Source organism: Podarcis vaucheri, assembly GCF_965113315.1.
Source record: "Podarcis vaucheri genome assembly, chromosome: 8".
NCBI lineage: Eukaryota > Metazoa > Chordata > Lepidosauria > Squamata > Lacertidae > Podarcis > Podarcis vaucheri.
Genome location: NC_138766.1, coordinates 87165892 through 87184139, shown reverse-complemented (window position 1 = coordinate 87184139; position 18248 = coordinate 87165892). Strand labels below are relative to the sequence as shown.

The 18248-nt window shown below is 44.4% G+C and overlaps 1 protein-coding gene across 1 annotated transcript in view; it reads left to right on the top strand.

The window, feature by feature from the left end:
- The window catches only part of COL22A1 (collagen type XXII alpha 1 chain), a 188294-nt gene that overhangs the window by 150587 nt on the left and 19459 nt on the right, over positions 1–18248 (top strand). The window contains exons 37-48 of the mRNA XM_082235454.1: positions 919–972; positions 2080–2133; positions 2586–2690; positions 5727–5771; positions 5882–5959; positions 8763–8798; positions 11133–11186; positions 12832–12876; positions 13729–13776; positions 14263–14376; positions 15334–15387; positions 17654–17707. Of these exons, the coding sequence (XP_082091580.1) occupies positions 919–972; positions 2080–2133; positions 2586–2690; positions 5727–5771; positions 5882–5959; positions 8763–8798; positions 11133–11186; positions 12832–12876; positions 13729–13776; positions 14263–14376; positions 15334–15387; positions 17654–17707 (741 nt within the window). The remainder of the gene's footprint in view (positions 1–918; positions 973–2079; positions 2134–2585; positions 2691–5726; positions 5772–5881; positions 5960–8762; positions 8799–11132; positions 11187–12831; positions 12877–13728; positions 13777–14262; positions 14377–15333; positions 15388–17653; positions 17708–18248) is intronic.

Sequence of the window (18248 nt, the reverse complement as noted above, 5' to 3'; positions counted from 1 at the left end):
AATGTCTAAAGCCTTCCTCGGCCTTAATGAAGTGTGGCGGAATACTGCTTGAAGCAGGGCCTCCTATGTGGTGGCCCCTATTCCATGGAATGCTTTGCCTGGTGAGATGCAGCAGGACCTGACACTATGGTTTTTGTTATTGTTAAAGCATGCCTGTTCAGAAAGTAATTTGGTTGAATGTTTCTCTGGCCATTGTTTTAACGCTGTTCCCTTTGCAGTTGTGTTTTAAGGTACATTGTTTGACATGTGCTGGGGTGGGGGCTATATAGATAATGTGATTATTTTTAGTAAATAGCAGTCACTTTGGAAGTGACTGGTGGCTATAATGTTTTGAACTTGTATGCCATTGTTTCTTCAAATTGTTTCTTTCTATACAGTCGTACCTTGGTTGTGGAACATAATCCATTCCAGGAGTCCGTTCGACTCCTGAAACGGTTCAGAAACCAAGGCGCGGATTGCGATTGGCTGCAGGAGCTTCCTGCACTCAATAGGGAAGCTGTGGAAGCCATGCTGGTTGTTCAGCTTCCGGAAAACATTCACAAACTGGAACGCTACCTTCTGGGTTTGTGGCATTCATGAGCCAAAATGTCTGAGTACCAACGTGTTCGAGAACCAAGCTACGACTGTAATGGCAAATGTTTCTCTCCATATCCCACTCCCCACCGCCCCACCCCAGACGAGAGCTGATCCGAAAGGTTCTCCCTCATTTAAGATGAACATTTTTTATTTGAAAATCAAAATTTTATTTGAAAATCAAAATTTATCCCAGTCTACATTTTCAGTGTGTTTTCAATGCATTTTCTATCTGCAGAAAATTCATTTCAAATAGCAAGTGCACTTTGTACTGAACCTGGCAATAGGACTCATTTTATACCAAATTTGGATTATAAATATTTTTTTCCCCTCTTCTTTCAAAAGGGTGCTCCTGGACCTGCCGGCCCCCCAGGGCCACGAGGCTTGCCTGGAAATGTGGTATGTATTAGGCATAACCATCAGCTCTGGGTATATCATGAATAGTAAGGGGATTTGGATCATGATTAGGGGTGAGGGGAAGATTCAGTTCAGGTGGCATTTAAAGGAGAATCTCCCTCATTTGCACTTCATAGAATCATAGAATTGTGGAGTCGGAAAAGACCCCAGGGGTCATGTTTTCCAACCCCCTGCAATGCAGGAAACAATGTGTGAAACACAGTCATCCTTCAAAATCTGCGCTTCTTCAGATTTTGCAATACTCCAGCCAAGTAATGTGTACAGTGGTGCCCCGCAAGACGAATGCCTCGCAAGACGGAAAACTCACTAGACGAAAGAGTTTTCCGTTTTGGAGGTGCTTCGCAAAACGATTCTCCTATGGGCTTGCTTCACAAGACGACAATGTCTTGCGAGTTCCTGCGGGTTTTTTCCCCCCTCCCCCCTTTTTCTAAGCCGCTAAGCCGCTTATCAGCTGATCCAATAAGCCGATAAGCCGCTAAAAGCCGCTAAAAGCCACTAAAAGCCACTAATAGCGCTAATCCGCTAATCCGTCAATGGGCTTGCTTCGCAAGACAAAAAAACCGCTAGACGAAGAGAATCACAGAATGGATTCTTTTCGTCTTGCGAGGCACCACTGTACTCCAGCCAAGTAATGTGTATAAGGATGTGCATACTCAGTCAAATACAAAAATAAAATAAAATATATTTATATGCTGCCCATCTGACTAGGTTACCCCAACCACTCTGGGTGGCTTCCAACAAATTTAATCACAGTAAGACATAAAACATTAAAAACTTCCCTATATATTACTGAAGATAGCATACAATAGGTGGTATATTAGGTGTAATTGCTTTGCAAAAAGATGTGTATTAGGAGAAATTCATATCAAAATAGTAAGGAATTTTATAAGGACTTAAAAAAAATCTAACTTAGGTAGACATGTGGGGAACCAAATTTAAAATGAGAAAAATGCAAGAAATGAGAGAAAGCAAGATTGCATTCACACTATATAGTTAAAGCAATATCATACTACATGAATTCTCTCAATGATTTCCCGTATATCTTCCTACCACAGAAGGCTAACTGGTCCATTTTATTTTTCTCTACAGGGTGTACCTGGAGATCCTGGCCGACCTGGAAATGATGGCCCCAAAGGAGAAAAGGTACAAAATTGCTTTCTTGAAAACATGCCTGTCCAAAGCGTCTCTCTTTCTCTTGTGTAGAAAGAGACCACATGTTTGGTTTACTTACAAATTCTCCAAATGTCAGGTTCATGTGTTATTCCATACAGCATTCAGAAAATGCTGCACAGACAGTAAAACTTAGTTTCATTCCAAAGTGGTGAAAGTTTCTATATTATTGGTGAAGGAACTCAAGAAAGGCTTGTGAAAGCCATGCAGTCTGAGCTTGGAACAACCAGCTGAGATTTCTTTACATGCTGAGCTTCTCAGGTAGACTGAAAGCAGAACAAAGGCTTGATTGCCTAGTCCCTCCCCAAGGTGAGCTAAGCCTGGCAGGACAGCTTACTCTATGGTTTTAACCCCTTCATGCATTAATTATACTTAAGCATGCTGGTTATATGAGGCTGGTTATCCCACAGTCATATCTTTTGCAGGGAGATCCTGGAAAAGAAGGGAAGCCAGGAGCACCTGGGCCTACAGGTGAGCCAGGAGGTGTTGGAGAACCTGGATTACCCGGCAAGGGTCGAGATGGCGATAGAGTAAGTCTCACTTGTAAACTGCATGCGCAACCAAGTAGTTAACAATTTAGGACTGAGTGCATGTCTCTTGCTCCATTTCTTTTTGTTCTGTCGATCATCATCCTGTTCTTCTGCTTAGTATTCCATGCCTTGTCTTTAGGATGAACTGGAAAAGTTTCAAAAATCAATTTGGAAATAGATACACATATAGTTTTCTGCAATTTTCAGTTCGCATCTCTCTCTTTTCAAAAGCACATTATGAAACAGTACAAAAAAACCCCACATTGTGGATAAGTATTGTGCAATGGCATCAACATTCCTGTTTGGACAGTGATTTAATCAATGAACATATATACTTGTGCACACTGCAAACCTCTGAGGTAGGGGGCTGGGTGTGTAGATGTTGTTGGACAGCAATTCCTCTCAGCCCCATTCTGGGTGGTCAGGAATGGTAGGAGCTGTAGTCCAAGATTTTCTTTTTCGTTGGTGTGTGTGATTCCAAATGGAAAGCAGAAATCAGCCCCATGAACTACAGTTTAGCAGAAGTCCAAACTTAAATATGGGGAAATGGCAGATTGCCAACTAAGTACTTAATGCAAAATAAGGTACCGGTAATTCATGATGGAATCCTATGGATGTTGACTCTGCAGTGAGATCAACTGCATTCAATGGGGCTTACTCTCTAGTATGTGTGTATAGGATTGCAGCCTATAAAAACCAGTCTGAAATTTGGAAGGAGAGAATTTATTAAGTGTCTCTAACCTCAGAACTGTGGACCTTTATAGTAGGATAATCAAAGGAAGCAGGAAAAGGCTACATGTTCACAATTGCTAAAAGGAGCCTTGAGCAGTTGAGGGACCAGAAACCTTGGATGTGCAACTCAACAAACTTTCTGCCTCCTTTCCCAAAGAGGTCAGGCAATTCCTTCCTTGGTGCAGTAATATGCACTTGAATAATTCATGGCTTTTACAGGCCATTGCCTGTTGTGTCCTCAAAATAACAAATAAAGTCAAGTGGCACCACAGAAAAGAGTTCATTAGCAACTCCTGCTTGGTTCCAAACAATGACTGAGCAAAATGACCCCTTTTACGTGTATTGCAACCTTCTCCAACTGGGGCCTCGGGATCTCCCATCATCCCTGACCATTGGTCATCCTGTCTGGGTCTGATGGGAACCGCAATTGGAAACATCTGGAGCACCAGGTTGGAAAGTCCAGTATATAGTCTTTGTCAAGCAATTTTGCGTCTTAATTTGCAGCTACCTGCAAGTGACAGAGCTAAAACAATTTCCTGGGTGAAGACCTCCACACCTGAAAATTCTGTTTCTTTTATAATATACCAGCACATCTGATATTCTGAATTGCTTCCCCTAAACAATATCAGGCTTTTTTTGATACTTATTATCCATCTTTCTCACCCGCTAGTCCTTTTAAATTTTTGCTCACATATGAATCTTGTGATCCTCACGCACTTGATAGGTAGCCGCGTTGGTCTGCCATAGTCAAAATAAAAAAATTCCTTCCAGTATCACCTTTTGCTTATCGCCTAACATTGTGTATGCCATCATACACACGACGCGGCAGCTAAAAAAGCCAATGCAATTCTGGGCCTCATCAATAGGAGTATAGCATCTAGATCAAGGGAAGTAATAGTGCCACTGTATTCTGCTCTGGTCAGACCTCACCTGGAGTACTGTGTCCAGTTCTGGGCACCACAATTCAAGAAGGACACTGACGAACTGGAACGTGTCCAGAGGAGGGCAACCAAAATGGTCAAAGGCCTGGAAACGATGCCTTATGAGGAACGGCTAAGGGAGCTGGGCATGTTTAGCCTGGAGAAGAGGAGGTTAAGGGGTGATATGATAGCCATGTTCAAATATATAAAAGGGTGTCACATAGAGGAGGGAGAAAGGTTGTTTTCTGCTGCTCCAGAGAAGCGGACATGGAGCAATGGAGCCAAACTACAAGAAAGAAGATTCCACCTAAACATTAGGAAGAACTTCCTGACAGTGAGAGCTGTTCGACAGTGGAATTTGCTGCCAAGGAGTGTGGTGGAGTCTCCTTCTTTGGAGGTCTTTAAACAGAGGCTTGACAACCATATGTCAGGAGTGCTCTGATGGTGTTTCCTGCTTGGCAGGGGGTTGGACTCGATGGCCCTTGTGGTCTCTTCCAACTCTATGATTCTATGATTCTATGAAATGCCAACAGTGTCCTTCAGCTCTCTATATTGGACAAACAGGACAAACCTTACGCCAAAGAATAAACGGACATAAATCTGACATCAAGAATCACAAAACAGAGAAACCAGTAGGAGAACACTTCAATCTCCCAGGACATTCTATACAAGATCTCAAAGTAGCTGTTTTACTACAAAGGAATTTCAGAAATAGACTGGAAAGAGAAGCTGCTGAATTGCAACTCATTACCAAACCTAAAACCATGGAGAGACCTGGTCTGAACAAAGACATTGGATTCTTATCCCATTATACATGACTAAGCCATTTCTCACCTTCTCACCCCTTGCCTTTTCCTGTAAGACCTATTACAGTCGTTAAGAGTCGTCAACAGGCTCATCACAGCTATCTGCCAATCTCCCATTCCCACCACCCTTCTGAGTAATACCACTCTCCACCTTCTCACTATATAGAAGGATCTGGCAACTTCTGTTTCAGTGTATCTGAAGAAGTGTGCATGCACACGAAAGCTCATACCAAGAACTAACTTAGTTGGTCTTTAAGGTGCTACTGGAAGGAATTTTTTTTATTTTGACTCACGCACTTGAGTAATAACATTTTATGGCAATCATAGTCTGCTGTTGGAATGTACTTCTGCATCAAGTTTAAATAGTCCCCCCCCCTACACTTCTGGGTTCTGGGTAAAGAATAATTATTATAATCATCATTATATAATCACCAGGGAACATAACTGAGTTTTGCTATCTCTAAGAAGAACAATGTGATAGTTGTAGGCGCCATTTTCCTTTTCTGAAGACTGGTTTCTTAGACATTTTCATCTTTCTCAGTTGGTGACATTTACTTTATAGTTCCATCTATTTCTAGGGAGAAAGAGGACCACCGGGTTTGCCTGGACCCTTTGGGCAGAAGGTGAGTGCTTTATCTTGCCATTCTGTTGCATTTGATCATTACAATAGTGCTAGATCTTCCCAAATGGACATTCTTGAGGAGGCCTAACTCTTATATTTTCTCTCTCATAGGGAGAACGAGGGGCTCCTGGAGTTCCAGGTCAGCCAGGAGACAGGGGGGTACCAGGCATCGGACTTTCTGGACCACCAGTAAGTACCAAGCATGCTGCCGTCTGGCCTATGATACAACGCAAATATTTGTCAATGGCTCCTTGGGCTGTAGGACTTGTATGATCTGAGCCACCTGCCAGAGGTGGTTTTAAGGTGTTGCAGCCATTGTGGCGGGACTGGGCACTGCACTGCAGAGGGTGTGGGAATTTTCAGGGAGGCAGGAGAGGATATATTGTTTGATGATATCCTTCCTAACTTGCATTAGGAAGTTCTATATATTAGCAGAGTTTAAACATTCCCCTTTAAACGCACAGCGGTTTGATTGTTGCAGGCTCGTGGGAGCCTCTCCATATAAGATTCCTGGTAAGATCCCTTCTTGTCCCTCTTAAAAAGAATAGACACGGCAATCTTGTTAAAGTCTATATAAAAGTAATTTACTCACATTTATTCAGTTCACAATTGGATCCCTGAAGGCAGACTTAGGTTGCAAAAGTATGTATATAAATGTAGAACTATCCCATAAGGGAGTTAGTCCCAAGTGACTGCCGGCAGTCACTTCTGCTAACACGTAGAAAAACAAAATGGAGAAGAGAGAGCAAAAGAAGGAGGTGTGCTCCTCTACCCAGATTAGGCCACACCCACATCTAGTCACATGCAGAGGAAGTTTTGTCCCAGCTCAGGGGGAAACAGGAAGTTTTCTCCTGGCTGATACAAAGCACCCCCTAGCACAGGCACAGGCAAACTTGACCCTCCAGATGTTTGGGGACTACAATTTCCATCATCCCTGACCACTGGTCCTGTTAGCTAGGGATCATGGGAGTTGTAGTCCCAAAACATCTGGTGGGCCGAGTTTGTCTATGCCTGCTCTAGCATGTCCATTCCAGGAACGTTGTCCTTGACTGCTATGTGTTTCACATCCCACAGAGTGCACCACAACAGGGTTGCAGAATGGAGCAGGAGAGCTGAGGGCACCAAATTTGACTGTCACACAGAGTACTGCTGACATTGGAGAGCCCAAAGTCTGCCTCTGCGTCGGCAGTGGGTGCAGAGCTGGCAGCAGCAACTAGTGTTGCTGGACAGCTGTTGGCATCCCAGAAGCTTGGTTCTCCCCATCTCTATTTTGCCATTACAGTGGTACCTCGGGTTACATATGCTTCAGGATACAGATGCTTCAGGTTACAGACTCCGCTAACCCAGAAATAGTACCTCAGGTTAAGAACTTTGCTTCAGGATGAGAACAGAAATCGTGTGGCAGCGGGAGGCCCCATTAGCTAAAGTGGTGCTTCAAGTTAAGAACAGTTTCAGGTTAAGAACGGACCTCCGGAACGAATTAAGTACTTAACCTGAGGTACCACTGTACAACATCCCTGCAAAGTGGATTAGGCTGAGAGTTTGTGACTGGTCCAAATGTCACTCAATCAGTTTCATGACTGAGTGGAGATTTAAACCCTGGCCTTCGAGGTCTTAACCCAACATTGCATTGTCTCCACTGGGAGGGATTAAGTAAAATGGGTTTTCTTAGCATAAGGATATTATGAGAATAAAAGGAAATGATAGTGGCGGCTTTTGTTTTTAAACCTCAATTTGTTCTTTTAAAAGACTCGAGGAACTATATCAGGAGGTAATCTGGTTATGTGTTTGCAGGTGTGACCTTAAAAGGGAACACCACCTGCTAAATAATAGTGTAGGAAAATCTGGATGGTTAATATTATGTTCAAGTTAACCAAATTAATTGTGGTGTTGTTGTTTTTTTAAAAAATGTTATGCTCATTTTTATCCTATACCTTCAGTACATTCAGAAAGCCATTTCCGACCTGGGAGGAGAGGGGGTTGCGGGCAGAAATCCCTCCCACATCCCACACGCGGGGGCTGGCCATTGCCCCCACGTGATTAGGGAATCCCCGGGCGTGTCGGCGACCCTGCCCGCCAATCGGCGGACTGGGGAGGCGTGGCCTAGCCTATTTAAGGCTTGGCACGCCCGGGGACCGCCCTCTTTTGCCCCGTCCAGCTGAGCGGTTTTTCCCCCGTCCCACCCACCCTCTAGGTTTTAGGTAGTGTTGACCTTGCTATGGACTTCGGTTGGTCGCCGCAAGGGGCCTGGTAGGAATTTTTCCAAGTTGGCACACTTTGAGCCTTTTGGTTTTTTCGCCTACCTCGTAGCAAACGCCACAACTTATTCGGTATTGGCGGTTAGGCATTGGCAGGGGTCTATTGTTATGCAAATAAAGGGGGGAAGGAAACGCCATCACCTTCCCCAAAAGAAAAGGGTAGTCCGGTAGAGGACTCCGGGGGGCATTGCCTTGTCTGAAACCTAGGGAGGTAAGGGCCTCCGGCACGCCCCAGAGCGGTGACACCCGTTGGGATCCTAGTTGGCGTACTTCAACAGGACTCCCACGGCTTGTGGACAACCCTTCCCGGTCCCTATGCCGGGTAGTCGATAGGAGCCAATGCCTAAGGCCAATACCTTCCAATTCTGTAATCAATAAAGTTGTGGCCTTTTATGCCCATTAACCTTAAATACTGTGTCCAGTGTCTTCATTTCACATGGGGGAGGGGACTTGCCACGCAACCTCAGGGTGATTTGCAACAAAACAAGCAAACATAGCCAAGTGCAAGATTAAAGATTAACAGAATAAAATACACTTTTACAGAATAAAAGAGTCAGAATTCACAAACGTTGAGTAGGCTGAGATTGCTTAAGATCAGTCCTCCTGTGACTAATTTTCTGAGTGACTGGGAGTGTGTGTGTGTGTGGGGGGGGCAAATAGCTCCCTTTATTTGAATGACAACTAATGTGATCAAAACTCACAATGCCTTTCTTTCTTCCTTGTGTTTTTCTCAGGGCCCCTCAGGACCACCTGGAGATAAAGGCCCATCGGTACAGTATGTCTTTCTAAGTATGCACAGGTTGTGGTGTTGATAGCAAGGAAAGAAGGTGGTGTCATGGAATCACAGAACTGTAGAGTTGGAAGGGACCACGAGGGTCATCTAGTCCAACCCCCTGCAATACAGGAGTCTCAGCTAAAGCATCCAAGACAGATGGCCACCCAACCTCTGCTTGGAAACCTCCAAGGAAGGAGAGTCCACAATCTTCCTGCATTGAGCAGGCAGTTGGATGAGATAACATCCAGGATCCCTTCCAACTCTGAACTTCTATTGGTGGAATTCATTGTCATGCTTTTTGCAACAATTCTCTGTGTTCAAGCATTACACTTTGGTGGATATAATGGTGCCCTCTCTCCTCTCCCTGTAGTCTGGGGGCTTTCCAGGGCCAATTTCAGGGGGTGGGGGATAATAATAATAATGATTCATTTATTTATACCCCGCCCATCTGGCTGGGTTTCCCCAGCCACTCTGGGTGGCTTCCAACCGAAAATTAAAATACAATAGTCTATTAAACATTAAAAGCTTCCCTAAACAGGGCCGCCTTCAGATGTCTTCTAAAAGTCTGGTAGTTGTTCTTCTCTTTGACATCTGGTGGGAGGGTGTTCCACAGGGCAGGTGCCACCACCGAAAAGGCCCTCTGCCTGGTTCCCTGTAACTTGACTTCTCGTAGTGAGGGAACTGCCAGACGGCCCTCTGAGCTGGACCTCAGTGTCTGGGCAGAACGATGGGGGTGGAGACGCTCTTTCAAATATATAGGACCGAGGCCTTTTAGGGCTTTCACAGTCAGCACCAACACTTTGAATTGTGCTCGGAAACGTACTGGGAAGAAACGGCATTTGTGCAGGTAAAAGTCCTCTTTTTAGGCAAACCTCCCAATTCCATGTGATCAGCAGAAGAGAGAAAATGAATTATATCATGTGAAGCACACACTGAAGATGAAGAGCTAATGTCACTTGAGGACATGGTGCAGATTATAATCAGGAAATTAGCTTGCAGCTGCCAGCTTGATCAAATTGCAATAACAAGTCCGAGTCGTCCTGCAGGAACAAAGCAATGGCAACCTCAATCATTCTGATCCCAGTTATATGATCTATACACCTTCACAGTGAAGGAATAACTTTTGGCTCAGATTTGGGAAGGAGATAATCTCAAGGCACCCAAGGTGGAGGCGACTTTATGTTCCAGGAATACTTCACACACACAAAAATTGTCATTTGACATGACATGGTGAGGTAGTCATTCCCTCTTTTTAAGAAAGAGACGCGGGTGGTGCTGTGGTCTAAACCACTGAGCCTCTTGGGTTTGCTAATCAGAAGGTCGGCAGTTCAAATCCCCGTGACGGGGTGAGCTCCTGCTGCTCTTTCCCAGCTCCTGCCAACCCAGCAGTATGAAAGCACACCAGTGCAGGTAGATAAATAGGTACCACTGTGGTGGGAAGATAAATGGCATTTCTGTGTGTTCTGGTTTCCTTCATGGTGTTCCGTTGCGCCAGAAGCGGTTTAGTCATGCCGGCCACATGACCCGGAAAGCTGTCTGTGGACAAACGCTGGCTCCATCAGCCTTAAAAGTGAGATAAGTGCCACACCCCATAGTCACCTTTGACTGGACTTAACAATCCAAGGGTCCTTTACCTTTTCTTTAAAAAAAATAATAATAAATCCTCTTTTCAAATAAGTATTTTTGTGTCCCAACCAGCATATTTCTGGAAATCCTGAAGATAGAACTGATGTCACCCTACAAAAAAATGGTACCCGCTAGGGGCTGCCACCATCTCCCCAAACTCACACCCTAGAATGCCCTGAAATATTGCTATACCCAGGTCATCCATAGGTGGGATGTTTGTCATCAGCCATAAGCAACCAATAGCAGTTTCAGATCCTAAAATAATAGGGCAGGACTGGGGGAAAAGAATCACTGCACAATTGCAGCCACAAATCCACGTATAGTATGTGCTGTCATGCAAGCAGTTCCCCAGCAGTGAAACAGGTTAGTCTGTTAGTCTACAGGCAGGTTAGTCTGTTATTTATGGGCAAATTGGCCATCGGTTATCTTGTGATAACTGTTCCTGAAATTAAATTTGTGACTCACCCTATAAATGTATGTAGGAAATAAACAATTGGGTGGCAGTGTCTGTCTGTCTGTGTGTGTGTGTGTGTGTGTGTTTGTGTAGGAGATTGTATTTTATATTTTTTAAAAAAGGTTTTTGGTGTGCTTGCATTATTTTGATGCTCTCTTTTGTAAAGCTATTAAAAACTCTTACTTTTTTGGGGGGAAAGAATAAAATAGCATATTTGGAATTATTAATTTTATCCCCCTTTTTTTCTAGGGTCCCCGAGGTTTGCCAGGCATCCAAGGTCAGCCAGGGCCATCTGGTCAGGACGTAAGTAAACATATTGGTGTTTGGTATGCCTATGAGAAGGGCAGTAGCTCAGTGGTAGATCACGTTTGCATGCAGAAGGGCCCCGATCCAATCTCTGGCTGAAAGAGGCTGCCCCCACCCTGCCTGAAACCCTGGATCGTTGCTGCCATATCAGTGCACACAGCACTGAGCTGGGTGAAGCAATGGTCTGATTAATTATAATCAGTATGCTCCCTTGAAACATCCGCAGGACAAGTTGGAGTAAAGAAGTGGTGGGCAGGAAAGGGTTAAGCATTTCCTCCCGTTGCTGCTGCTTTACTTATTCCAAAGGTTGTTTCATTTTGTGTTCTGTACTCCCATCCTACACACACACACACACACACACACACACACACACACACACATATTTGTGAAGGTGAAGGTCAGGTTATAAATGGTTAAGATTTTAAAAAATACTCAAGATTTTCCCCTCCCCTGTGGACCCCAAGCTGTTTTTCTTTTTAAAAAGTGGAAGAACGGGGCAAGCTGGTCTGTTTCTGATCTGCATCTCTTCCAAATGTTCACCTGTAAATCTGTCCTGCCCCCTTTCTGTAGTAATCTTTGAACCAAAAGAAACCTGCATATCAGATGTTATGTACTGAGTTGAATAGGATCCAAAAGGCAGCAGTCTGATTGGTCCTAGAACAATAGGATTCAGAATGCAGCAGTCTGATTGGTCCTAGAACAATAGGGTCCAGAATGCAGCAGTCTGATTGGTCCACAGGAGCCACCCAATCCAGCTCCAGGTGGAAGTGAATCCGCAACCTCATTGGCCTACAGGTGAATCCCGGAATATACCAATCACGTGGGGCCCATTGTGTAAATAATATATATACAGCAGACATTATGGGGGAACATTCCTCCTCACCACTATGAGCTGAATAAAGAGCATGAAATACACACTCAGCTCTGAGTATATTTCACCAGAAAAAGTGGGGGGCAGGAGGAAACCACAGCTTCCCCCCTTCCTGAAATGGTATTTCTATCAAAACATTAATTTTATACATATTTTGGTTGAACGGAAAACTTTGTAGGAAAGTTCAAGAAGTGCGAAAAAGCTAGTGGACGGGTCAGTTCCCATCTGCGCACAAATCCAGGAGATTTGGATCAGGACAATTTGTATCCGCATATGCAGATATTGAATTCATCAAGCGTGTTTGCGCGGTGTGTCGTTAGCCCCCCATGATAAATGACCCTCTTCTTTCTCCCTTCTCAAATTGCTTCTGATGAGACTCTGGCTGCTTTGTGCTGCCTGGGAATTGCTCCTTCTTGTTTCAAGAAAGTGTCAAGAACATTTTCAAGGGACATATCTCATCCATACCTCATTTCCTCAGTGCTTTCGATCAGCAGAGTCGCAGCTTTCTGGAAACTCATATGTATTCCCTGGTGAGGCTTCATTATCTGAGTTTTCTGTTGAGAAAGGAGAGGGGACACTAGGGGGGGGCACAGCCCATAGCAGGGAAGAATCAATGGTCTTGCCTCTTGATCCCCACCCAGATCCTCCACTGCTATGGGACTTGGCTATCTTCCAGTGAGGTGTGGCTAGAGTAGTCAGCTAGCATCATGGCGTGTATTTTGCAGAATAAGAATGCAAGAACCTCACACTCCTTTTGTTCCTCACCTGTAGGGCCTACCAGGAAATCCAGGTGAACGAGGTCCTCCAGGAAAACCGGTATGTCCCCAACCTCTCTAGCCCTCCCTCTTAATATTGGCATATTTTCATACCTATTTCGGGCCCAGCATCCTTTTTCTTCCCTGATGATGATAATAATAATAATAATAATAATAATAATAATAATAATTTATTTATTTATACCCCACCCATCTGGCTGGGCTTCCCCAGCCACTCTGGGCGGCTTCCAACAAAATTATGAAATACAGTAATGCATCAAACATTAAAAGTTTCCCTAAACAGGGCTGCCTTCAGATGTCTTCTAAAAGACTGGTAGTTGTTGTTCTCTTTGGCATCTGGTGGGAGGGTGTTCCACAGGGCGGGTGCCACTACTGAGAAGGCCCTCTGCCTGGTTCCCTGTAACTTGGCTTCTTGCAGTGAGGGAACTTCCAGAAGGCCCTCGGTGCTGGACCTCAGTGTCCGGGCAGAACGATGGGGGTGGAGATGCTCCTTCAGGTACACTGGACTGAGGCCGTTTAGGGCTTTAAAGGTCAGCACCAACACTTTGAATTGTGCTCGGAAACCTGTTTCAAGACCAGTGTTATTTGGTCTCGGCGGTAGTTAATATACTAATTGATCAAAGAAATACATCAAAGGCACTGAGCAGACACTTGAACTTAGTTTTCTATACAGTCCTTTCTTAGGTTGCATCAGTGCTATTGAAACGACTTTCCCTGTGTGAGAGGTGATTCAGCAATGTTGTCTCTCAAATGATGCGTATAATCAATTGAACTCTTGGCCCTGTGAGGCTAATCTCTTTCAGGAGCCGAGGGATGCTTTGATTTTGGCTTCTATGAAATCGCTCTTCAAGGATAGCATGAAATGACAGGCGTTCTTTTTCTCTCCCCTCAGGGTGCCTCTCCTCTCCTCTCTCCTGGTGACATCAGTCTCTTAGTTAAGGTAGGGTGTTTTTTGTTTTTTTCCTGGGATGCTCCAGGATCTTGTGTTCGAAGAAAATCTCATCAAACCATTCAAAAAAAATTGTGATTCTTAAAAGTGGATACACAAACATCTTCATTTTGGATTTTCATTTCCCCCTAGTCATCATTGCTGTCGTCACTATCATTAAATTGATTGGTCAACTTGGAGCATTTTTTTAATAAAAAATATACGTGATTAAGAAAGCAGTGGTTTTATTTATGTGGCAAAACATCTCAGCTTCTGTCTTTATTAGTTGCTCTGATCTGCACACTTGTGCACATCAGAGCACAACTCCAGCATGGAATTCTGGAGAGCTGATGCCAGTCAATGTACTGAGCAACATGGACCAATGTTCTTTCTCTGTATAATAAGGAAGTTTCCAGTGCTGTTAGATACCAGTCAGAAAGAGGCCGTTTGCCACAGCACTGAAGTGTTAATTCTCCTTTTTCCTCCCCCTTATTTAAGGATGTTTGCAGTGACTGCCCTCCCGGACCACCTGGACTTCCAGGAATGCCAGGATTCAAGGGTGATCGAGGCCTTCCAGGTCCACTTGGCCATGAAGGCCCAGTTGGGAAAACGGTATGAAAGAGAAGATGGGTAGCTAAACACTGTTACATGTCAATGCACTGATCAACAGTGTGGGAAAAAGATTAGACCAGGAGTAGCTAAGCTGTGGTCTCCCAGTTGCTGTTGGACTCCCATCCGCCCCATCCAGAATGGCCAATGGTCATGGTGATGGGGGTTGAGGTCCAGTTACATCTGGAGGGCCAAAAGTTAGTCAACCCAGGATAAACTCCCTGATCCCAATTGGGGAGTGGGGGCTATCTTTAAAAAAAAACAAAAACGTAATGAGTGAATTGCAACCACACAATTCATGCTAACTTTCACACCAACATCCTAACATAGACATGGTATAGGGAAAAAGCAGCTGCTGAAACTGTGCCACTGAAAAGGAAAACCTGGCACTCTGGATCATATATATATGATTCCCCATCCACTGAATATGTGGGATCTTCCACTAGGGGAGAATGGTTATGTAAGCTTTCAGAATATTTAGAATTAGCCAAATTGACAGATATAATAAGACAAAAAGCCAAAAGTGAAGTGAAAAAGCAATGGGAGTGTCTAAATGAATACCTTAAAAGTCAAAGTTTGAGGACAGAAATCTGGCTGAGTATCTGGAATAACTTTGTGAAGTGAAAAGATACGAAAGCGGGTTTTATATCTAGATGCTAGGATAGGGATCATAAGGGAAACAGGAAAACAGGAAGACACAATGAGAGGTAAAGGAGGTGTTGTGGGATTGGTGGAAGTCAATGTTTGTTTTTCTTTTTAGTGTTTCTATTATTAACGTGTAAGATACAGATTTGTTTTTGTTTTTGTATGTTGGGTTTTGTGTATTGTTATTTTTCGATATTTTTCAAGTTGTTGTTGTGTGGAAAATACTAATAAAATTTAAAAATAAAAAAGAATATGTGGGGTCTTCTGCTACCTTCCAAAGAGAGGAAGTCCATCTGATCTTTCTTTGTTTTTCAGGGGGAGGCAGGACCCAGAGGTCACCCCGGAGCACCAGGTGTAGAAGGTCCCAAGGTCAGTTCTGTCTTCTCTTTTGTGATGTCAGGGGTTTTGTTGAAAAGAAACAGGATAGCAGGATGAAATATCTGCCATTCTTGGGGAAGAAGGTTTCTTTGGGGTAGGGGGTACAATGAAAAATATATAGAGAGATAGAGAAAACAAACCAGCCTACCAGAATTGCTGAAGTTCTAACCTAACTGTAATGGGTATGAGTTACTCGTGCGTAAACTGGTGCCTTTCTCGGTTAATTTGCCTTGTTAAAACTTTCTGACTGCACAGCCCCTTCTCATGGTGGCTGCCTCAGTCACTGGCAGAATCCGTCAGTGGCCGTTTCTTGAACCTCTTCCAACATAAAAGTTGTTTGACACCCAGTCTCCTCCTCCTCTCACTGCACGGGAGTCTTCTGCGCAGGGAAGGCGTGGGTAGTGGAGGACCTGGGCTCTCCTCACTGATGTCCAGTGAAGAGTCCTGGAACCCTCTCTCCACTTCCCCCGTCTGCCTCCCTTTATCCCCGGTGTTGCGCTGATTGGCTTCCCCCTCTACTGAGCTGTTTCTCCCCCTGCTGCTGGGTCCTTCGCCAGCATCATCTGGGAGCCTCCCCTTCGCCTCTCGCTCCGATGTTAGTTCCCTGACACTAACATAATGTCCTCCCATTTATTAAAACATCTGACTGACTTTTGAAATGGCTTTTAGTCCATTTCTGAGAATATGGACCACGTGTCATAAAAAGGCAAGTCCTGAAATTTTGAGCCCATTGACCTTTGCTTGGAGAAACTCAAGGAAATGCCAACGAGGCAAATAAAAATGAGATTGTGGCTGATTTTCCCCTCCAGCCATTTCTATAACTCCTTGGCTGGGACTGAGTGAAAATGTTTTGGATCTTATGCCCACTGTTGACTTACTGGTCCTAAGACTGTGTGTGTGTGTGGGGGGTTATTTAGTTGTCAATATTTATTAAAATCATATTCTGCCCTTCATCTCAAGAGCAGCAAACATATACGTGATAAAACAATACAATTAAAAAATAGCATTAAACCAGATTTAAACCAGTGACAAGCATCTAAAAAGACCCTAGAAGCTATTACACATCTAGAAACATGTAAATATGTCCTACTTGACTTACTTCGCTTACTTCAAAATGGGGTAAGATGTCCCCAATGCATTTGGGGCTAATTCTGCTCACACCGGCATCCCCACCTATGTTGTTGATACTTGTCCATCTCAAGAGACAATGGAGTCTGTGAGGTCAAACCATTGGAGAATCACAGTGCCTGCTGCGGTTGCAGAGACTGGGAACTTGTAACCGCTGCCTCCCATGTTGCTTTTGCTGTGTTAGCACCAAAGTGACCTCTCTGGGGTGCGAGCCTGGACAGTGTGTATGGAGGCCCTTGGCTGCCCAGATATGAAGACCCCCACCTCTTGTCCTCACTAATGTGTGGTCCCAAGGAACGCAGAGCAATACATTTGATACCAGCTTGACTACAGGAGTTGCTGGAAGGAGGCATACAAGAAGCCTTAGCGACTCCACTCCAGATTTGTGTAGGATTTATAGGTAAAGGTACCCATGACCATTAAGTCCCGTCGTGGACGACTCTAGGGTTGCGGTGCTCATCTCGCTCTATAGGCCAAGGGAGCCGGTATTTGTCTGCAGACAGCTTCTGGATCATGTGGCCAGCATGACTAAGCCGCTTCTGGCGAAACCAGAACAGCACACGGAAATGCCATTTACCATCCCGCCGGAGCGGTACCTATTTATCTACTTGCACTTTGATGTGCTTTCAAACTGCTAGGTGGGCAGGAACTGGGACCGGGGCAAAGTCTCTAACTCACTGAGGTTCTGAGACCCATCAGCTACCCTCCGCTGGACTAGTACCCCAAAGAATTGCTAGGTGGCTGAATCAAGCCACCGTTTAAATTTCCCACAATGCCTTGGATCAATGCTGCATTTTTTATTGTAAAAAAATCAAAATGGTTGCTAGACCTAGCTGCCTGAAGTCTTCACCAGATAATCCCAGTAGGGTTCATCAGTGAACAAGGCAGCCACCATGGGGCCAACTGCTCAGAATTACGTCAGACCTGGTCCTGGGCCTGATCAAGGTTTCAGGTATTTCACCTAGCAAACAGCAAGAGGAGGTTAAGCTCCTGCTATTTGAGAAAACTTTTCACTGACAACTGAAACACTGAAATGTGTATGCCTCCATGTTTCTTTGAGGGGAAACCAGTGCACCACGCTTAAAATGTAATTGAGGTTTGTGATTAGAATGCTTCTGTCTTTTGTTAGGGTGCCAAAGGAGACCGTGGGACGCCTGGAGAGGCTGGACTGAAGGGTGAACAGGTAAAATAAAATGAGGCAGAAAGATGCTTCTTGGAACAGTACAGTAAGCAACATGTATAGATCACCAAATAGGACCTTTGACCTGCTCTTTAGCCACCACATCAGAACACCACTGATCAATATATCACAGACGGACCAGTATGACTTGAGGGAAGACTGTCAGTGGTTACCCTAAACTGCAAAGTGCATAAGGCATGGGTTGCCCAAGAGAGAACAGGCCCATACATAGAATCATGGAATTTGCAACCTAGTCAGATGGGCAGGGTATAAAGAACAAAATTATTACTATTAGTGTGGAATCATGGAATTGCATAGTTGGAAGGGACCTCAAGGGCTCACTGGTCCCAACATGCTGCAATACAGGAATCTTTTGCCTAACATGGAGCCTGAACCCACAACCCTGAGATTAAGAACCTCATATTCTGCCAACTGAACTACAGTCATACCTTGGGTTACAGATGCTTTGGGTTGCGCAATTTTGGGTTGTGCACCGTGCCGAACCCAGAAGTACTGGAACGAGTTGCTTCCAGGTTTCGACGCT